The 24180-nt window shown below is 33.3% G+C and overlaps 1 protein-coding gene across 1 annotated transcript; it reads left to right on the forward strand.

The window, feature by feature from the left end:
* Positions 1-203: 203 nt before the first annotated feature.
* On the forward strand, positions 204-23306 carry LOC115887836 (DNA polymerase eta). Its single transcript, XM_030907350.1, has 6 exons — positions 204-462; positions 550-734; positions 13511-13645; positions 14757-15052; positions 18176-18434; positions 21879-23306. Exons 2-6 carry the CDS (start codon positions 601-603, stop codon positions 23245-23247), a joined length of 2193 nt encoding a protein of 730 aa, XP_030763210.1. The 5' UTR covers positions 204-462; positions 550-600; the 3' UTR covers positions 23248-23306.
* Positions 23307-24180: the final 874 nt, after the last annotated feature.

Here is a 24180-nt window from a genome sequence, read left to right on the forward strand (position 1 = left end):
TATATAAAATAAATAACAAAGTTACTATTAGTTATTGAAATTGTTTCTCTGAGGTATATTACAGCTCCATAGAAAAAGAAATTTAAAAGGTTAGGTTGATTTGACTGAGACAAATTTTAATGATAAAAATTATCGATATTATTAAGCGGTCCCTAATTTGACTCATTTCAACTTGTCATCGTAGTCATCTGTGGCTACGGGCAGCTACGGGCAGATGATGTTAAAAATCATTTTTGTTGTCATTTTCTTGTTTGTTTACATTTTAGTCTGATTTTAGTCGTTTTTTCCCACGTTTTTTCCTCAGGTTACTTATTTTTTGTCGTAATACATAATTATTGTGTTTCTTGTTTGAACCTTTATGGTCTGATCTAATATAACAATACCAGTAAAACACAATTTATACCTGCAGAGATACATCAAACTAAACCGGGTTAAAAAGTGTGTAGAGAACTTTGTAGAGAAGTATGTCCAGTGCTTTCAGTTTCGCGCCGATTTAAATACCTAATTTCTTTAATAATTGCATTACCAAATTGATTTTTTACTTTTTAGGGATAATTAATATACTGTAATTTGAAATGTGACATTTGCTTAAAAATAAATATGAGTTATTTAAATCGTATAATTCTCCTCATTGATATGGATTGTTTTTACTGTCAGGTAGAAGAGAAATTAAATCCAAAATTGAAAGATAAACCGATAGCTGTTGTACAGGCTAATGAGTGGAGAGGTGGAGGGTAAGTTAATAAAACATCGGTTTAGCAAGAGTACCTATACATAGTCTGCCCAATGAGGGTACACCTGACAGTTGTGCCTGTTAATGTGCAGTACAGTACAAGGAATCTAATCTTATTCGAATACTCATGCTTTATGGCTCCTCTATATGTAGCTAATGTGTTGGCCACTGCATTGTCCAATATGCCGGCGCACATATTGGCCAGGCCTTTCTACACGTTGGCCAGTGCATTTAGTGAACTGAAAATCAGTTTGTCTCGACTCTGGCTAAGATAAGAAGTGGATATCCGGACGGTAGTGGCTGCGACAATTTATTTAGTCAGTGCTTATAGGTACTATCTCAGTGTGTACCATAACAAAGTTATAATATTCTATTCGGAATGTCATTTTCTATCGAATAAAGTAAAGAAATATTGAGGGTGCCATTTAAAAATTGAAAGTTTTTCGTTTCCGGTGAAACAGGAAGTGACCGAAGACAATTGAATACATCATTCAATCCTAATTTATTTTATATACTACATAACATACCAAATCTCGTTTTTTTTTATCTGAAACGATAAAAAAGTTATAGGGGTGAGCCACTTTTGAGACGCACCCGGTATGGAACTCGGGGAGCGGGAAACGACACTAGTCGTAAAAATACCTGCTTGTGTGTGTATGTATGTAAAATTAAATCCCTCACAGTCAACTGTTGTATTGATCAGTATCAGTAGTGGGCAACAAGACAAAAACGGTATTTTTGTGGTTTGATTGGTCGGGATTATCCGTGACTTTGCCACTCATTAGACATTATTAAATACACTAAATACAGGGTGTCAGTGGCGTAACTATAATTTTTTCGCCCCCACGCAACTTTTGGTGATTGGGCCCTTGGCCTTATTGGGTCGTAGTCACATCTCAATTTTTAACTGGGTATCCCAATATTCCGTACACATTGAACTAGTTTGCTTTATTTATTTGGTTTGGTTTGGTTGCCTGGCCGCAAAACAATTTATTTTAGTAAAATATTTTACAGTTAGAGTTGGTTTGGCTTGGTTTGGTTTGTTGGTTCATTTTTTTCGAAAATTTCTCAGTTACTTTGTTGAATATTTTAGTTTCTACGATACTACAGCTCTACTTAACCGACGCATGTTCGAAAGATGGGTACTTTCCATACTTTGACGCTCAAATTTTTCGCTTTTGGTGCACTCCTGGAATCGATTTTTGGTTTATATTTTCTTGATTCCGAGGCTATTATTTGGGTCCTATAAAAGTTCATAAATAAATTTATAGTTTCTTTTTTGCGACGTCCGGATTTTGACCGGATTTCAGCATTCATTTGTTCTGAGTTCACTTGTTCGGATATTCCAAAAGTCTTTATGGAAACCCTAAATTTACCTCTTGCTTAGTTTATCAGTTAGAGGGCATTAAACATTAAAAAATAAACACAGTTTTTAAGATATTTTAAGAACCGATATTCCGATTTGAACTAGATTTGGTGTTTCTATCTTTTACTAAGGGTGGTTGCAACGACGCGACGTCCCGTAATCCTGCTGTTAAAGCATAACTGGTTTTTATATATAAAAATCAATTGTTTTGTTTTAACAGCAGGATTACGGGACGTCGTTGCAGCCACCCTTAGTCCTCTAATATTTGACTGTCAAAAAAATCAAGAAAAAGTACGGAATGGGTAAAAACTACCCCCATCACTACATAAATTTTAGTACAAAAGTTTTCGAACTGAACCGACAACTGATTTTTTTTTGGTAAAATCACCCTTTTAGTATATACTACTTTATGTCTCTTAAGAAAATGCCACCACTCATACTTTTTGAGGAAAAAAAAATATGTAAGCGCATAAAATATAGTATGCATTAATAATATATTTGGCAAAAATATGAAATTTTATATTAGTTTCAATCACGAATAATAGTCTAAGAGCTAGCAACGTTTTCGAGAAAGTATTTTAAGACGTCTGGCTCTTTGATATATCTTTTACTATGCTCTCTGGAACAGCAAGCGGCTCGTCTGGCTGCCGATACCCGTTGCGTTCACTACTGCGCATTGGAAGAAGATCCTATATTTTTTATTAATTTAGTCCTATAAATTATAGTATTGAATTTAAAACGAACATCCGAACATGTCTCTATAGCGCAGTGCGTAGAGTTTTCCACCACGAACCGATGATTCAGAGTTCGAATCCGGGTCAGGGCAAAGACTTTTATTTTATTTTCGTTTATATTCTGATAGTAAAGTATTGAATAATTCTGGTAATTCAAAAAAAAAACAAATATTTAATACTTTACTATCAGAATATAAACGAAAATAAAATAAAAAAGTATTTGCCCTGACCCGGATTCGAACTCTGAATCGTCGGTTCGTCGTCGGAAACTCTACGCACTGCGCTATGGATTCGATTTGTTCGATTTATATTCAATACTAGCGTGTACCAGCGACTTCGTTCGCGTCGAATTAATCATTTGTGGTGATGATAAAGCAAAGCAAGAATTTCCATTAACATACAAACTGGATAAAATTTTCTCACATTTACGTCAGCATGAGAAAAAACAATATGGCGATATTATTATATAACTTGGTGATATTTGAGGGGTAGTTTCATCTCGTTGGAATTTGACTTTCGAAAAATCCGTTTGCCAAAAATAAGCTTTTTACGTCAATCGTGGTTAAGAAATTACCCATCTTTTTGGAACACCCTGTACGATTTTTTAAAAAATTTCAAAAACCAAATAAATTATGCTTGTCCAAGCGTTTTCCCGAAAGACTAACCGTTTTTTAAATAACAAATATTGTAATATTAGAGGGACGTTTTCACCCTCTTGGAATTTGAGATTCGAGAAACCCCTCCTAATCGAACCTCTACACCCCACAGTCAGTCCGTTTGCCAAAAATCATCTTTAAACATCAAGCAGTTTAAGCAGAATCGTGATTACTCAATGGTCATATTTTATGAAACACCCTGTATAAATTTATAAAAAATCTTAAAATATGTAAAACAACAAAATAAAATATACGTGTTTAAGAGTTTTTCCGAAAAACTTAATTAAAAATTAATATTTGAGGGATAGTTTCACTCCCTTAGAGCACACACACCGGCAAAATCGGTGCCGGAGTCGGCGCCGGCTTTGCACCCGTTACGACAGTTGTATTTAATTCTATTGTATTTGCCGGTCCCCGACTATTTTACCGGATCGGAGTATATGTGCAAGATCTAATTTATTTATATTGCAATCGACTTCAGGTCCGGCACCGGTACCGATTTTGCCGGCGTGCGTGTAAACGCCCTTATTAGAGTTCGAGTTTCGAAAAATCCCTTCTTATCGAACCTTTACACTCTAAAGTCAATCTGTTTTCCAAAAATCAGCTTTTTACGTCAAGCGCTTTAAGCAGGATCGTGGTTAATCAATGACCAGATTTTTCGAAACCCTGTATACATTTTAAAAAATCTGTAAAAAAATATGTAAAAAACAAAATAAAATATACGTGTTTAAGCGTTTTTTCGGAAACTTGACCGTTTTTCAAATAAAAAATATTGTAATATTTGAGGGGTGGTTTCACCCTTTTGGAACTGGAATTTCGAAAAATCCCTTCTTATCGAACCTCTACACCCTAGAATCAACCTGTATGCCAAAATTGAGCTTCTTACGTTGAGTGGTTTGAGCAGGATCGTGATTAATCAGTATGTCAGTCACTTAAGGATTTTATATATTAGTATAGACTAGAATTTAAAGGACTAATAAAAATATAGGATCTTCTTTCAATGCGCAGTAGGGAACGCAACGTTTACCGGCAGCCAGACGGGCCGCATACTATTCTAGAGAGCATAGTAAAAGATATATCAAAGAGCCAGACGTCTTAAAATACTTGTTTTTCCGACGTTGCTAGCTCTCGTACTATAATATCTGACAATAAGCTTCATAACTTTTAAATTAACTAACGTATGGATTTATTTTTTTATTGATGCCCTCTAACGGCTAAACGAAGCACTTTTGTATAGGGAGTAAAAATACGTAAGAAAATAATGAGAGTTGTTCTAAGTCCACGGAATATTAGAACTTCCTGTCTGCTTTGGAAAAAAAATTCTCCATATTTTTTTCTCAAAAACTATGCGATGTGGTTTTTTTCAAAAGACAAAAAATGTGATAAATACTAAGAGTTCCATTTTACGGAAAAAACGTCGTCGGTAGAATTGTAAAATATTTTTATTAAAATTATTTAAGTCGGGGTGGGGATAGTTCTCATCCTACCCGTACTTTTTCTCATTTTTTGTGATGGTCAAATGTTAAAGCACGTAGCAAAACCTAGATCAAAACACCAGATCTAGTTCAAATCGGAATATCGGTTCTTAAAATATATATGTTACTGTAAATGTCCGAAATGCCTAGGATAAGCGCGCTAAACCTAGGATTAGATAGAAAATGACACTCTGAATAGAATGACATATCATATGTCAACTTTTGATATTTTCGCATATGGTTTATTTGAAATTATAATATGCGGTTAATAACGACAATTTGACTTGAAATACCAAGTGTGTGGTATCAAATTATTCTTAAAAAATTCTTTTTCCAAATATGCTAATGAGCCACACTCGTTCTGTTTGAAAAAATTGAGATATGATTGAAAATACGATATGGTCATCTTTTAACCGGCCAGGACAAGACACTAAAACATTAGACGATCAAATCCATTTTTCGAAGACTCCTTAATTAGAAATTAGTGTTTTTAACAAAGCCACAGCACTCTAGATTGAAATTTAAAATACACTTTGTTTTTGAGTGAATATGTCAAAAGTTGACATACGGTATGTCATTCGATTCAGGGTGCATCCACACTATCCTAAAAACGGCGTATCGGCGTAACGACGTAACGACCTTGAATAGATTTCCAGTAATTCTATTGGATGAAAAATTCGTCTGTCAGAAATTTTATCTGTCAAATTCATCTGTCAAAAATTTCAGCCAATAGAATTACTGGAAATCGGTTCAAGGTCATTACGCCGATACGCCGTTTTTAGGATAGTCTGGATGCACCCTCAGAAAGTCATTTTCTATCGAATAAAGTAAAAAAATACGGAGGGTGCCATTTAAAAATCACAAGTTGTAGTCATTTCCGGTGAAACAGGAAGTGACCGAAAACAATTGAAAACGTCAATCAATCCTAATTTATGTCATATACTGTCAATAATAATGTCATGATTTTGAATACATCTTTAATGGCCCCTCTACATACGTTGGCCTACCAAATCTCGTTTTTTTATCTGAAAAAATGAAAAAGTTATAGGGGTGAGTCACTTTTGAGACGCACTCGGTATATGTATATAAAAAAATAAACACATTTTTTTAAACCTTGATGCCCTCTAACGGGTAAACGAAGCACTTTTCTACAGAGGTAAATTGTGTCCAATGAACTTATTTTGACTCCAAAAATAAGTATTAGTTCTATGTCCTGGGAATATTGTGACACCCGACCGAATTTCACCGACCAGTGCAGACATGTGGACGTATTTGCGTGCACCAATACCAACTCCCTTTGATGTGTCTTGAAAAAAACGACAACAGGCGAATTGGTTGCCAATGCTTGGGTCAACTCAGCCAATGCCGCCAGCATGACCAATGATCCCACGTTGGCCCAACGCACAGGCCAGCGTATTAGCCAGCACAGTGGCCAACTTGTAGAGGGGCCATCTCTGATGTGTTTAAAAAAACTACAACAGACGGATTGGTCGCCAATGCTTGGGCCAACTCAGCCAGTGACGCCAACACGACCAACAATCCCCTCTACACGTTGGCCCAACGCATTGGCTAGCGTATTGACACATGCGTTGGCCAACGTGTGTAGAGGGGCCATTAAAGATGTATTCAAGATCATGACATTATTTTTGACAGTTTTGTTTTTTAGCCATTTAACTTGACACATTTAAATTTGATTTTAGTTTTTATCCGATTTGTTGAACTTTTTTTCTCCAATTTGTTCTAATTTCTTGTCAATTTGTGAATTATGAAAAGTATACAATTCAAAAATAAAAGTCAGGACTTGTATTAGACTGAGGTTAGCGTGTAACTTAGAGAGAGGCTTACAGAATTAAAAAAAAAACTAGAATACAAAATTACTTAGAATACAGTAATTTTTATTTATGCTTGCATTTTGCCTTTATATCTTACTTGTGAAAAATACTTTGGGTAGGTAAATTTGAATAGTAGTTGTTTTAGTATCTGTATTTTTGTTATTAAATAATTACTATAATTATATTAATTTTATCGTTTAACGTTTTTACATCACTATTTTTTTAGTATTTCAGTTACGTTATGAGATTCATAACACAACTAGTGGTGTTATGAATCTATAACACAACTAGTTTTTATAATAATGAAAAACAACTACGAACATCTAAATATATTAATTTTTGATACAAATTCCTACTACTAATTATTATAAATATTAATAACACATTTTTTACACTTCTTCAAAACAATTCCTGCTGCTGATGATGATGACGATGATAATAGTGAGGGTCTAACTGAAATAGATTGGGCTGTTGATCGGTTTGGCTCGCACTCGGGCTGGCATGCTTCCTCAGCGATTCTTGATCCCAAAATGTGCTGCGTTGGTGCTGCGCAACAATTTTCTTGTTTTCTTTTGATGTATCTGTGACAAATGTCATAGTTAAAGGTGGGCGACTAATAAACGAAAATTAAAACAGCATTTTCTTATTTTTCGGTTGTAGATAAAACGTTGTACATGACATGTGCATTTAAACATGATTACAACGCTCGTGTGATTAGAACGACTCGGTCTACGACCTCTAATCGTTCACACTCGTTGTTACAGTGGCGGCTCGTGACCAGGGTTCGGAAGTAGTTAATTAAGACGTAATTTACCTGATTATCTACGTGTAGTTTTCCTTCAAAAACTACGTCTTTTCCCGTTCGTTAACTACATGAAAACTACGATAATAAACTACCTATTGATATTATGAATAATTTTGCTTTATATGAGGAGTCTAAATAATATGATGTGAATGGTTATATTTAAAGTCATATTTCTTCTGTTTTCTTAAGTTAGTTAGTTACGTACATATGTTACATAAACTACACCCTCTACATAAACTACATTAACTACATGTAATGTAGTTTTTAAAAGTAACATGTAGTTTTCCGAACCCTGCTCGTGACCCGTGTGACTGGGTAGGCGACAAAATTTTAGTTGCGAAATATCCCCTTAATGAAATGTGATTATATCCCCTTATGAAATATCGGGAATATCCCCTTAACTTTTAAGCCTACCGAGCCTCCACGACTTCATGCGAAGTCGACCGGATATTTCGCCTAAGCCCTGCCCTAATACGATACAACTCCGACTTACGTAGCGTCGCTACCGCACGATGAGTTAGACAGAGACAAGACTGCCGTACGTCGTGCTCGACTCTGATAGTAGGTATTAGTATTACCACACACTTCCATATATTAACAGTATTTTTATGTATTGGCAACATTAATAGTAAATAATGTAATGTAATAAACCGCTTAAATTCTGCCAAAATTTTTGGGGTAGGCGCCGCCTACCCTGGCTACCCTTACGAGTCGCCACTGCGTTGTTATAATCATGTTCATAAACACACTTGTACTGTAAATAACTATTATTTATTAGAAATATATTTTTTATCAATTTTAGTAACTAATAACATTTATTGGCTCAATATAAAACAAAACCATCAGGAAAGTATTGAGTCTACACCAGAGTTGTTAAACTACACGTAGTAATTAATAAACTACATTGACTACATGTCACAAGTAGTTTTTTAAATGTCGAGTAGTAAATGTGTAGTTTATGTAACTAATGTAGTTTTTTAAATAACAGTGAAAACATAACCTAAAAACTTTGTTTGTTGATCAATCTAAAGAAATAAAAAAACCTATATTTTGTGAATTTGTTCCTTATTATGTGATATTTTTGATACTTAGTAGTTAAAAATGCTTGGAAGGCGTTGATGTCTCCATACCCTGCTCCATACCTTCTGGAAAGAGGGGAGTTATGAAGTTGTGCCTTTAGATGTAAGAAATCATATATTCTCCTGGGGAATGTCTATGGAGAATATCTACATAAGAATTTATAGTTTATTTTGTGTTCAATGTTACTTTGTATTTCGTAGAAAATGCACTTTTGTTGAAAAAAAAATTGTCTTTTTTTCTGATGTTTAACTTATACAAATATAATATAACTTCATACTTCCATGATAAGCATTTGGCTTGATTTTTGTTTAAAGTCTAAATTGTTTATGTTTTACTTTATTTTTGTAGGTAGTTTTTAACGTAGTTTTTGTGTAGTTTTTGAAGGTAGTTTTTAAAATTTTAAAACGTAGTTAATACAAAAAACTACGCGTAGTTTTTTGCTTCATAAACTACTTAACAACCCTGGTCTACACTACGCACCTCGAACACTACATTACGGACCTCGCAAATATGATGCCTCCGACGTCCTCATTTCATCTAGCGTCGCCACTGTGTGCCTGATGTATATGCTTTAGCCGTACAAAATGTATCTCATTAACTGAAAATTAAAAATCATTTATGTAAATTGAGATAACATACCTATTAAAGTATGTTGTGTTTTTCTCTAACTGTTTTTTGTAGCACAGTTAACAAGAAAAACAGAATATATTAATAGTTATTCCTTTAGAACTGTTCAGTCATACGCATATGAATACTTTTTCTAGTGTTCTGTTTCTTCTTCAGATTGACAAAACCTGCACACGGGGTTGTCCGTCATTTCAGAAATTCAGAAATCACAATCAAAAAGCCATAACTTAGACGCCATTGTGCATTCTCTCTCAGGAAATACGTATCTTCTAAGCCACCATCCAACCTAATTTAGAAAAGCAGATAGCAATATTAATTGCTGGCATCACTCTTAAATCGGTACCAGTAGGACGAATTTCGCCCATAATGAACTCTCTGATTGATTGATGACGGTAGCGTTTTTGCCCATAACACAATAGAGAACAACGGCATACGGTCGAGTCGGCCTACAAACACGAAAACGTTTACGCATGCGCATTTCTTATATTTTTTATTTTTTATACACGTAAAAGATTATTTACGTCTACGTATACGTGCCAGCAGCGGCCGACTCGACCGTATGCCGTTCTCTATTAACGCTTCGTTCTACGTGGGCGGCAAAAGCGCGCGATTCGACCGACACGTGTTTTTTCCAACAACGTTTTCTTATGAAATCGTCCTACGTCGGCGATGCAGGACACTTTCATAAGCATAGATAACAGAGCTAATTTATAAGTTTCATAAGAAGTTATTCATTGTTCATAAGAAAATGTTTTTTGTTAATGTCGCGTCGCCCGTATCGCCCGCTTTTTGTCGTCCACGTAGGACGAAGCGTAAGCCTTCTCGTCTTTGGTCCCGCTTAGTGTTTAGCCTTATGAAAATGGCTATCGATTGGCAACGTTTAGCAAGTATTCCACTTGATGATTGAAGACTGCTTCTGGTCTTCTGGTTTTTCTGTACATCGCCAAAGATGTAATTCTTGTTTTCTTATTGAGGTACTGCAAACTTTCTTTAGTCCAATTCCAACTATCTGTAATCGCTGCACTAGACAATAAGCTGGAGGACGCTGATCCAAATATATTTAATCTGACTCTCCCCTTAGCCTATATGCCAGTCTTGTTATCATTAATGTTGTGTCGCTAGCTACACTGGTTGACACTACAAACAACCAATGTGAGTTGTGCTAAATTTAAAATTGACAGCTTTGGTTCTTTAACGTGTCGACACTACGAAGTTCTGAGAACGGGGCTTTACATTGTGCGTGTTCTTTGGCCTAGCCCAATCTATCATATGAGAACAGCTATACAAATACAATATAAAAACATACATATGCTATATTGAAGAAAAGCCTCGATACTAAAACTATCAAATTCGTTTAATTTTAGCATTATATGTATAGGATGTTTCACGGCGATGGCACGTTAGACGTTTATGGATAACCGGTGATAGAATTTTTTTGAAAATTTGGATTTTTACATAAAGACACATGCGCCATCTATCTGAAATATTTTCAGCGTTACAATGCTGCCGCATCATTTGAAAAGTGGTAGCATCTTTCTTACTTTAAATGGAACACCTGGTATATTATTTTTTTGGAAACTACTTTCATATAATAATTTTACTATTATACTAACCTATACCTATATCTCTAACATTTTTTGATGGTAAAATCATGAATTGAACATTTTCACTTTTAACACGTTAAATTTGGGTTACAAGTTATTGAAAGTTTATATTCCATTTGTCTAAATCAATCCATTGGATATTACACACTATTACACAGAGAGAGCCAAAATTATTATCTCATTTGATATAAAATCTTTGTTATATCAAATTCAACCCTATGCATATTATTTAATAAATGAAAAGACTAATATAAAATATATTTTCATATACAGGGTGATTCCTGTAAGTCGGTCATGCTTTCGGGGAATGATAGAGGACGTCGAAATATTAATTTTGATATAGCGCACTATGGGTCGGAAATGCCTCTTACGCAAGATACAGAGTGTTAAAGTTTTTGAAAAATTAAAGATATTCTTTAATAGTTTTTTTAACAGTTGAATGTATCGTTATAAAATTTTATTATAGGAGTCTACCTAACAGAGACACTTTAAATGTAAAAAGAAGAGGTTTTAGTTTCAACCAGTGGCGTAGATGTGATACACATCGGGTAATTTTTACAAAAAATTAGTACGCCACTGATAAAAAATAAAATTTTTAGAGTTTTTTTATTTACTCGGTTTATTTCCAAGCAAAAATGTCTCTTGCAGCTTTCTCCGATCTAACACCATTTTGTCACAATTTAAAAATAAATACATTTTTAATGAAAATCTTAAATACAGCGAATTATTATAACTTGAGGGCAGAAACACATGTGCATCGTCAGCTCTCTTCATCACTTACATATGAATTTAAATAGGCCCTTAAATAATTTTTTTTAAAAATTATAAATTTAAACTAGAAATTTTTTATTGTTAATAATAAAATTCTTAGTTTACTTAATTCGCATATTTAAGGTTCGCTTTAAAAAATTATTTATTTTTAAATTGTGACAAAATGGTGTTAGATAGGAGAAAGTTGCAAGAGACATTTTTTTTGGAAATAGACCAAGTAAATAAAAAACTCCGAAATTTTATTTTTACCAGTGGCGTACTATTTTTTTTGAAAAAATTACCCGATGGGTTTCACATCTACGCCACTGGTAGAAACTAAAACCTCTTCTTTTTACATTTAAAGTGTCTCCGCTAGGTAGATGCCTATAATAAAATTTTATTACTATACCTTCAACTGTTAAAAAACTATTAAAGAATATCTTTAATTTTTCAAAAATGTTAACTCCCTGTATCTTGCATAAGAGGCATTTCCGACCCATAGTGTGCTATATAAAAATTAATATTTCGACGTCCCCCATCATTCCCCGAAAGCATGACCAACTTACAGGAATCACCCTGTATATTAAGGATATATCATGTACCTAAACCTTTCGGTTTTTAAGTAGAGCTATTTAAAAATTAATAATTTTATTATTATAATAATAAAAAAAATCCCACGGAGGTGCTTTTATGCAAAAATCCAAATTTCCAAAAGATCCTATCACAGGTTCTCTATAAACATACCCTGACTGTGAATCACCCTGTATAAATGGTGAAAATAATGTCAAAATTAAAAAATAGACGCGTTTAAGTTTCTTTTGTATTGAGTATTTTAAAACGAACTTTTTCTCAATAATCACCATGTTCTTTCACAACCGACACTATGTATACCGGGTGCGTCTCAAAATTGGTTCACCCCTATAACTTTTTTTATTTTTTCAGATAAAACAACGAGATTTGGTATGTTAGTATATGATATAAATTGGGATTGATTCACATAAATTGGGATTGACCGGTTTCGGTATTTTTTTACTTTATTCTGAATAGAATGACATATCACATGTCAACTTTTGACATTTTCGCATATATGGTTTATTTGAAATTGTAACATGCGGTTCATAACGACAATTTGACTCGAAATACCAAGTGTGTGGTATCAAATTATTCGTAAAAAATGCTTTTTCGAAATATGCTAGTGAGCCACCCTCGTTCCATTTGAAAAAATTGAGAGATGGTCAAAAATACGATTTGAGCATCTTTTAACCGGCCAGGATAAGACATTAGACGATCAAATCTATTTTTCCAAGGCTCCTTGATTAAAAATTAGTGTTTTTGACACAGCCATGGCACTCTAGATTGAAATTTAAAATACAATTTGTTTTTGAGCGAATATGTCAAAGTTGTCATATGATACGTCATTCTATTTAGAATGTCATTTTCTATCGAATAAAGTAAAAAAATACCGAGGGTGCCATTTAAAAATCAAAAGTTGTGGTCATTTCCGGTGAAACAGGAAGTGACAGAAAACAATTGAATACGTCAATCAATCCTAATTTATGTCATATACTAACATACCAAATCTCATTTTTGTATATAAAAAAATAAAAAAGTTATAGAGGTGAGCCACTTTTGAGACGTACCAGGTAGCATTCTTCAATAATCTTCTTGTCCTAAAAAGCATAAATTTAGTTTTAATTTTACTTCGTTTTATTTTGTTTACTTTAAATTAAGTTCTCTCATAAAAAAAGTATGTATTGGAATATAAAGAAAAAATTGTAAATTCTTATAGTGATTTTTATTAAGTTATTCATTCTTTAATAAACTATTTCTATGTATATTTATTTATAGAATAATTGCTGTAAACTACTGTGCGCGAGACAAAGGCGTAACAAGACATATGAGGGGAGATGAGGCAAAACAAAAGTGTCCTGATATTCATCTAGTAAAAGTTCCACAAGTTCGAGGAAAAGCCGATTTGACAAAGTAAGTAGCATATTAGAGAAAAATATTTTTTTAATAATATATTCCTGATATTTTGAATTTAATAATAAAACACTACTCAAACCCTTGGAATATTTTCTTGTCAGAGAAAGCTAATGGCTAACGTTGTCAAATTCCTAGAATTTCCGGGAGATGTTTTTTTGTAAATGTTTTTGAATTCAAAAAAACTGGCCAGTTTTTTTGAATTCAAAAGTTTAGGCATCATGGAAAATTGTAAGTGCTTTGTATTCGTAGGTTTTACATACTACTGTACTAATAAGCGAACAGATCATTCAAATTCAATATGGCGGAATTTTAGTGTTATAAACGTTTCTTTTATAAACATTTTGAAAAATTTCGATTTAGCGCTATCTGTGTAGAAATTATGAACCAGTCACCTGTCAACAACGCCAATCAAAACTTGTGATCAAAGTAATTAAAATATTTTTATTTACTTATTATAACACAATTAAAACATGAAAATTTGTATTCCATCATTGTGGAAAAAAGAGAAACAAATCATATCTGTAATGCGTATAATAAATTATTATAAAATCGCATAAGAAAAATATCTGTATTTGTACTCACCATATGTCCTTCCTTCTGCTTTTTTAATTATAGTACTATAAAAACTTAAAGAATGCTTAAATGCAAAAACAGCAGAACAAAATCCAAACAATAAAGTAAGGTTATGTTCTCATATTTGACAGAATATCAAATAAATTATGGAAACTTTTCAGGCACTAAACGGGTACGAAACTTTTGTAAATATGAGCCACATCTGTTTCTTAAAAGTGTCGAAAAATTTGTGACTCTAAGATCTTTATTGTTATAGCTTATTTAGCGGAACCATATTTTGGTAAAAAAATGGCAAACAAAAAGCGATTTATGTTACGAAACATATGTATCAAAAATGTGTCGAATTAATTCCAAAACTTTTGTGTCTTGACACAAACAACGTCATTGTTTCGAAACTGTTTCGCAATGTTTCTCAGCAGAGATTTTGTTTCGATTTTGTGTCTAAAAATGCTACTTGGGCATAATATCCTTTAAATGCAAAACAATTTGCAGTCCCCTATCCCTATTCTGCTCCTAATTTTATATTTTGTTGCAGGTATAGAGACGCAGGAAAAGAAGTTGCCGATGTGTTATTAACATTATCTTCCAATTTAGAAAGAGCGTCGGTTGATGACGCTTATTTAGATATTAGTGATATTGTCGAACAAAGAATTAGTTCTAATTGTAGCATTACTAGGGACAAATTGAAGAATACCTTTGTCGTTGGTAGCCCCGTTGGCGAATTTATTGCTAATGTGAACACTAATATAGAATTAGACGACAACAATAAGCGACTAGCTGTAGGAGCAATAATTGCCGAAGAAATACGAGAGAAAATATTTGCCGTCACTCGTATGTAATTTTGTTTATTTATTTTGAATTTTGTTTTGTTTATTAACAATTCACATTAGATGTCTCTGTAGAAAGGTTCCCTCCTTATAGAGATATGACATTTAAGCCGGTTTTAGAGTTCCGAAAACATAACGCGTGATATTCAATTCAACCAATAAAATTAATATCGTATCATCGTATCGTCGGACAACGGATGCATGAAAATCAAGCTTTTAAGACGTAGGAATAATTCATTTTGTAATTGACATAACTATAAGAAGTATGCGTATTTCCATTTTTTATTGGGCATTGTTGTCTAAATTGCAAGTAAAGGTCTTATTGGCTAGTTTATTTAGTTATAATAATTATAACAAAATAAGTGTAACAGGTTTCTTATATTACTGTTAAAAAAGGAAAGGTTTCTTTATCTACCGACTGAATTCAATTCAAATTCATTTCTCGAACAAGACCTATCCTTGCCGCATACAAGACCTAACCCTGTGCAGTTTACCACATACTGTTATAGAACAGTATCGCTTACCGTCATTGTATTGTTAAGTTTTATATTTATTGCGGCTTAGAGTTGAAATGAGTTGAAACTTTTCTTATTATACAGATATCGGTTCGTACAAAATATCTTTCATAATTATCGTTATGTTGGAGGCAGATGCCGAAAATTAGACATATGGCGATCTACCTATATCCACAAAGTTACGCGGAAGAGTTTTGATTGCATTGGTTTCAACTTCTATGCGGAGGGTGTTAATCTTTTGTTGTTATATTATACCAAAAAAAGATTAACCCCCTGGCAAGTTTAGTATGGACAAATCGCCATATGTCTAATTATTTTGGACATTGACCGAAATTCGGCATCTGCCTCCAACAGTTATATCAACAAGCGCGAAAGGGCTATTTTTTCTGTTTTATATGTTCATATATTTCATTTCTATCATCTGTATCACAGAAATACTGAAATTTGCGATATTTTTGATTGAAGCAAAGTTTGTGTTATAATTTTTTTTAATATGAACAATTTACATTTCTACTATTTTACTGAACCGTTCCGTATTTAACGGATATTTTTCAGGAATCAATTCTAGTAATTTTTCAACCTCGTTTTACAATGCAATCCAGCCTGTGATAACTGTGGCGTATGTTAAACTAATTTGTACAAGAGAGATGGTACAACTACACATTCTGCGCATTATAAACAAAACTGCCTTTCTATAAAACCGCACTTCCTCCAGGTTGACCGCCAAAGTATGACTCGATATTGGTTTGGATTGGGTTGGTTGGTTGCAGTTTCCAGTGATGACGCCTACAATTATTAGGCGTACTAGGTTCTTTTTGTGCTCTAGTAGTTTTTTTGTCTTTTTGTTATCTACCACTGGCCACAGTCTTCGAGCTGTCATTTTATATATAAACAAAGTGTTGTGAGTCCTCACTGAGTTGCCACGTTCTTGCTGCTTGGCCTTGATGGTAGTTCCTATAGCTTTCTTCACTGTGTTGATCGTCACAAGTGGTGGGTTATCTGCCACGGCCTCCCCCTGGCCCCCTCTTTGGCGAGTCTGTCTGCTTCTTGGTTGCCCACCACATTGCTGTGGCCTGTCACCCAGCACAGAGTAGCCCCGCCTTGGCGCAGCCAGGACAGTAGTTCTCGGCTGTCCATCACAGTTTTCGATCTCACTGATTGCATGGTGATACTTCTTAAAGCGCCCAAGCTGTCAGAGTATATCTCGATATCTCCTATTGGTCTATCAGCGATTTTCTCTCCTATACAGCTGGTCTCTTCCTTTATAGCTTTTAACTTCTGCTTGTAGAACATTACAGCCATCCGATAGCCTTAAAGATCGTCGGATGTCTAGTTCCCCTCAGAAGATGCCTATACCTGTGCCTCCTGAAGTTACAGAAGCATCTGTGCAGACTGCTATCATTTGAGTGTTCATTACTCGGTTGCCTTCCCATTCTTCTCTTGTCGGGATGCGAATCCTTATCTTTTCTCCAAAATCATGTTTCGTGAGCATATAGTCCGTTTTCTGGTCTAGCAGGCTGTGGATATTTTTGGAACTCGTGTTCGCCATAATTTTTCCTATCACTGGCAATATCCTCGAGTGACTCTAGTTGGTGGGTTGGGACAGATTGGATTCCCTTAATCTTAGGGTACCCTTAATCTTGGTTCTACCATAGATATTCGCTTATCTAATGTTATGTAACAAGTCGGATTTTGAGGTCCACTGATGCTGCGTTTATACCTAAACAGAATGCCTGCATGTGTACGAGGCGCGGTAGGTGACGATCCGGTACTCAACACCTAGCTAAGGCGACTGGCTGTCTAATGAATAGGATGTGGTCTTAAATAAAATATCCAATGAAAACGTATTCATTTAAACTTTTACCAGTCTTTCGCAGTCGGCAAAATTCGCAGCGAATATTCCCAAAAATTAAATCAGTTTCAATATTCCCGCCTCCAGATTGTAAATTATGTGAATTCGCAAAATATTAAAACAAATTTCTGTCAATTTTGCTATCGCCGTATTTTTTTGAAATCAACCAATAACAACAATATTGTATAATACCACCACACACATTGTATAAGACCAATAACACTAATCTAATAACTATTTAGTCACCATGTTTAATTTATGTCAATGATGACAGGTATTGATAATTTCGCTTCCAAATATCTCGAGAACCATATTATTCGTAGCGATTTTTACCAAGAGACCATTTTTATGTAAAAACGTCCTAAATGTATATTTTCTTACTCAGTAGTTTTATACAGGTACGGACAAAAAGTTATAACTCTTCAAACTAGTTAAAAAATATGTAGGTGGCGCCCTTTACAAGTAGGAGTCATTGACATCAAAATCAAATTTCTCATGTCAAAAAACTTCCAGACACCCATTTTCATTCAAATATTGACGTTACTTCTTATTTGGATAAAATCGAAATAAAAATGAAATTTCTAGACTATCTATCTCCGAAACTAAGCGTTTTAGAACATACATATAAAAACTTTTTTACTTATTTTTGTCTGCAGAATATGCTGCCGAAGTTTCCGGAATACAGTTCGGACCACCCTGTATTAAAAAATTGCACATATACATATAGTTGTTAGACTAGAAGTGCTTTTATATTTTTTAGACTACACATGCTCAGTTGGTATTGCCCATAATAAAGTTCTTGCAAAACTTGTTTGTGGATTACATAAACCCAACAGACAAACTATTTTGCCCTACGAAGCCCTCCCCCTTTTGTATAAAGATATGCCTATAAAGAAACTTAAAGGATTGGGTGGAAAATTGGGATCAGAAGTATCAGAAAAGTTAAATATTGTAAATATGGGAGAATTAATACATTTCAACCAAAAGGATTTAATTAAATTATTTGATGAAAAAATAGGGTAAGTATATTTAAGAAATAAATGGATTTGTATATATTATGATTAGTTGATATTTTAGATAGTAGTTCTAATTTTCTCTTTAACATTAGCCATGAGAACTTGGCCTTAATAATTTAAAATGTCCATTCTTGTCCAATGGTCCTACTTGTCTTGAATATTTTAGAATGCTCTTGCGCTCACGATGAGACATTTCTTTCGGTTAACGTTTACAAATATTATTAGAATTGAGAAGACGAAAATGCTAATTTATACATTTATAACATTAACTTGGATACTATCAAACCAAAGTCTAGATAATTACAAAGCATTAACCTGTCAAATACTATTTGGAAAATTGTTATAAACCTTATAATTAGGTATAAGCAAATTAATTTGGTATTACTATTAGACCGAAAAATATAAAATTTCCCATATTTATTAAGAACTTCTAGGATTAGGCCTAATGTTAGTTATGCGGTATGGAGTCATGAACGCTGACATTTGTTTATATTTATAATTTATATTTTTCGGATTACAGTGGCCTGCATATAATATAAGCAAAAAGGTGTTGCCTACCCTAGACAAAATAATAAAATGTAGGAGTAACTCAAGGATACTATAGAGATAAGGATAGTTCGATTCCAATCTTCCTGCACTGTCAGTTTTTTTACGTCATCTGGGGACCGAGTTGAAGAGTTGGCGCTAAAGATTTTAGACAGTGACAGTTATTTTTGCATTTGACGGACGAGCGCACAGTGCGTTGGAAGATATATTTAGCGGGACAAAAGCGTTTGGTTAGAAATAAGCCAAAAAATGTGTACTGTAAGAATAAATAGTAGACATTCCAATTGATATAAAAATGCATGAATATTCTTTGTATTTCGATACATTTTTATCAACCAAATTTGGTCGTTTTCTGCTCAGCAAGACAGAGATCATACGAAAACAAAATATTTACAAGTGCTTATACATTTTATTCCAAAGCCAAATTATGTTGAAGATTGCCAAAGGTATGTATTTTTCTACTGTACGTATATTATTTGTTAAAATCCTTCGTGCCTTTGTTCTGCAGATATCAAACTTTCACTTTTTTTCAAATATCGATATATTGAATGATGTAGATCTTTTGAGTTACTAATAGTTAACCAACACAGGTAGTCACAGTCACAGGGAGTTCAAGCTTAACAGGTGAATGCCCAAAAAGTTTAATTTCAATCGGATAGTATAAAAACATAACAACTCCATCAAAAGGCACTGGCTTTAAAAACTTGTCTTAGATACTTACTATATATGAATTTACAATTACCGAGTGTTAAAATTAAAATGAAAATATCTATCTTAATTATTATTTTTAAAATAAAATATAATTTTTTAAAATAAAATATAGAGGGTGTCACAAGATTACAAAGTAATTAAAAAATAACTGCTAAAAGAGTTTCAGACTAGCAAAAAAAGCGCAACAAAACAACCCAATTGGAAAAAGGTCGCAAGGAAGGCCGCCAAAACGGTGGAGAGAATGCTGGACGTCGTCCTCCGGGGAAGACTTGTTAGGATTGAACAGGCGATAGCCTACCTATATGGGCAACCATAATAGAAAGAAAGAAGAAGAAGAAGAAGTATTTATTTATTAATAAATTAAGTTGTTAATAAATAAATAAATTTAACCATATAGTTGCTATATATTAGACCATTTTCTACGTTCTTAGATTTTAAGTCCCAAACATTGCTCTTGAGATTTTGTCCCGCTAGAATAACAATCCGCCGCACTGTGGAGCGCTGGTCCCTGCGTGACGTAGCATTCCACGGCGACTACGGCAGCGGCGATTTGACGCGATCGAACAGTCCTTTAGAATATATACAGTCCTTGGGAGTAACCGAGAGTAACTAACACTATGGAGATAAATCATATTTAGTGTGGGAGGCGAAATATTTCTCGATCTCTGCTATCATCAGCGCTTCTTAGCCAATGTATCTTTTATGATCTCTTATAATCTGGAAGTTCTTAATTTGAGACAGCTAAATCAATTGTGCACCCATAATTTTGTTAATATAAAAGTTCATTTTTAGTTTAAAGCAAATCATTTTAATGCAATGTTGCCTCTGTGTAATGTTCTATACCAATATACACTGTGTCAATTTTAAAATTTCCCACCCTTAATATCTTTGTTGCAGTTAAAAATATGAAAAATGGAAAGACATGTCAACTTTATATGTAAGAGGGACACTTTAAGTGAATATTTTTAGCCTTTTTTTGCAACCCCCTAGGAGGGGTAGATGTCACCCTTACAATCTTAAATGGGAATGGGGGTAAAGTGGCACATTGTTTTAAAAGGCGTCTAATTCACTTTCCAGTGGTATCCTACTTTGTTGCTTTTAGTCAAGAGATTTCCAAATAATCGCGTTTCAAAGTTGCAGAAACAATTAAACATGCCTCCATTGAGATTTTGGTTTTCAGGCTAGTGTTTACACAAAAATGATTGAAATGGATCTCCTTGTAGTACAAATGATCAGAAGATTAGGTTACACCACTTACGCCCTATCTTATACGTTTATAATTCGCCTTTTAAGATCATCAGTATCAGTAGGTTGTGTTTTATAAACAATGGATTTAAGATGTCCCCAAAGAAAGAAGTCTAAGGGCGTTAAATCCGGTGATCTTGGAGGCTATACAATTGGCCCCCTTCTGCCAATCCATGTACCCGTAAATCTCTCGTTTAACCACTGTCATACCGGAAGAAAATAATGAGGTGGAGTACCGTCCTGCTGGAGTACCGTTACATTGATTACACCGTCCGTAGGGCGTAAGTGGTGTAACCTAATCTTCTAATCATTTGTACTACAAGGAGACCCATTGCAATAAATTTTGAGTAAACACTAGCCTGAAAACCAAAATCTAAATGCAGGAATGCTTAATGGTCTCTGCAATTTTGAAACACGATTATTCGGAAACCTCTGACGCCCTTTAAAACGATGTGCCACTTGACCCCCATTCCCATTTAAGATTGTAAAGGTGACATCTACTCCTCCTAGGGAAAGAAAAAGGCTAAAAATATTAATTTAAATTGAAACAAATAAAATTGACTGAATCCGATTTTTCATATTTTTAACTGCAAGAAAGATATTAAGGGTGGGAAGTTTTAAAATTGACACAGTATATCGATGAAAAAATATGGGAATATTGTAGAACAACAAAAAATATTTTTTAGTTTTATTGGCCGCTTACACTTGTTTGTTTTTTGGAATGAGTGGGAAAGAACTAACATAATATAATCTCATACACACAGAGATATTTGACGTTTTGATCTAACTGTTCAAAAACTCGCGCGTGAAAATATAAACAACAAAATAGGGGAAAACGTGTAGGAAAGGCAATTTCATGGTTCATTATTTAATTTTATGTCCCGCCATGTTATCAGCCAAGAATTTATAAATAGTTAAGTTTTCTAAGAATTGATACGTTTTTAGAACCTGGTTATTTGACATTGCAAGAGGTATTGATATGGAACCAGTTAATACACGTCTGCTTGCAAAGTCTATTAGTTGCTGCAAACAATTTCAAGGGAGATCTGCATTAATTACACAAAAAGATGTTGAACATTGGCTGAACGAATTATCGGAAGAATTGCACGAAAGATTAAATAAGGATTTAGAAGAGAATAATCGTAGAGCCAGACAAATGGTTGTTTCTTTTAGTCAAAATAATCCAGAACAGAGTCATTGTACACGCTCACTTCCGTTAAATTCTAACGAGAAATTATTGATATATAATAATTTCTTAAATATAATTCAAAAACATTGTAAGAAATCAGACGGTTCTTTTTCTATTAGGTATTTAGGAATAGGCGCAACTAACTTTGAACCAATGAAGAAAACCAAAGATATTAAATTTTTCTTTCAAAATATGAAGGAAACTAATTCGCACGTAACTGAATATAAGAAATACAAAACCAATGCAACAAGTGAATCAGAAATAATTAATCAAACCGCCAGTATAGCCAACGATATTTTAATTGATGAGGATTCCTGTTACTTATCAGAAACACAGAATGAAGGCAAGGATGACACTACTTATGTATATTTTGAAGAAGTACACCCAGAATCGGTAAAAAATCAATCTTTTGTCGATGCTGATTTATCCAACAGTTCTATTAATAGTATCTCTGATGATTCTATCAAAGATGAAGTATATATTCAAAATTCAGATAATACAGTTAGAAAACAAAATATTGCTTCATTTTTTTCCAACTTTTATGATAGAACATTTGATACGTCTAAATGTTTTAAGCAAACGGGTAATTCATTCAATGTAGATATTAATTCTAGTAACGAAACAACTATAGACGAGACAAATGTCATTACATCAGAATGCCATGAGGAAAATGTAAAAATTAATAGCAACAATAACGTTAATTTAGTTGATGGTGATAATATAAATAAATGCCCTATGTGTAATAAATTATTATCAAGTAAGGAATATCAGACGCATATGGATTATCATTTTGCTTTAAAAATGGTCAAGGATGAAGAACATTTATATTCCGCTAATTTAGAAATATCTAAGAATATAAATTCCTTAGATGAGAAATCCACAAATATAAAAACAAATAAAAACAGCTTTGGAAATAAACGAAAACAATTAAATGAAAAATCTAAATCCATCCTAGGGTATTTTCAAAATCAAACTAATGAAATTAACACTGATTTATGTAAAATATGTAAGGAATGCAACAAGCAGGTGCTTATTGAAAATTATGACGTTCATATGGATTTTCATTTAGCAAAAAAAAATCCGTTTAGAACAAAATCAGATCCCTTCTACATCTTTAAAAAATAATTCGTGTATAGATAAAAAACCTAATAGCAATAATCAAGGTATAGTAAAATTTTTAAATAAATTATAACAGTTCATTTTTTTTATTTGTATTAGTCATTTTAGCTTTTAATTATAATTTATTATTTTTGATCTATATTAATTGATATAAATATTTGTAATTAATATTTATATTGTAATTAATTCCGCTATTATTATCGATTGTACAGTTTTTTACTTTAATTTTATATTGAGCAGGAGATAAAAATTATTGTATGATAAAGATTTGCCAAATGCATATTAAAGGAATTTAGGGCGTTGAAAGGGTAAATTTAAAAATATTTTTTTCTAAAATCGTGTAAAATTTGCGAGATAAAACTTAAAAAAATAAGCCATGCTAGCATTAAAGTTACCCCTAACGAAAATGGTAATACCGGGTGCGTCTCAAAAGTGGCTCGCCTCTATAACTTTTTTTCCAGATAAAACCTTAATGTATTTATTAAATTTATATTAAATGCCAAAAGTTGACATATGATATGTCATTCTACTCAGAGTGTCATTTTCTATCGAATAAAGTAAAAATATACCCAGTTCTAATCATTTCCGTTGAAACAAGAAGTGACCAAAACAATTGAATACGTCAGTCAATCCTAATTTATGTCATATACTGACATACCAAATCTCGTTTTTTTATCTGAAAAAATAAAAAAGTTAACACTTTCGAGACGCACCCGGTATAAAAAAATCGCCTAATCAGAAAGAGTAGTTATTGCATAATGAGAATTGTATAATTTTTGAGGGGTTGTTTTTTCAATGTAGGTTATTTTTAAAAACGACTATTTTAATACATATTTTATAAACCTAAAAGTTATATATTTTTTTTCTTTTTATAATTAGCTGTCTAAATGCGGGCCAATTAAATAAAAATAATTAATTAAACAATTAAATAACAATTAA

Source organism: Sitophilus oryzae, unplaced genomic scaffold (assembly GCF_002938485.1).
Source record: "Sitophilus oryzae breed Bouriz unplaced genomic scaffold, Soryzae_2.0 scaffold_649_pilon_pilon, whole genome shotgun sequence".
Lineage (NCBI taxonomy): Eukaryota > Metazoa > Arthropoda > Insecta > Coleoptera > Curculionidae > Sitophilus > Sitophilus oryzae.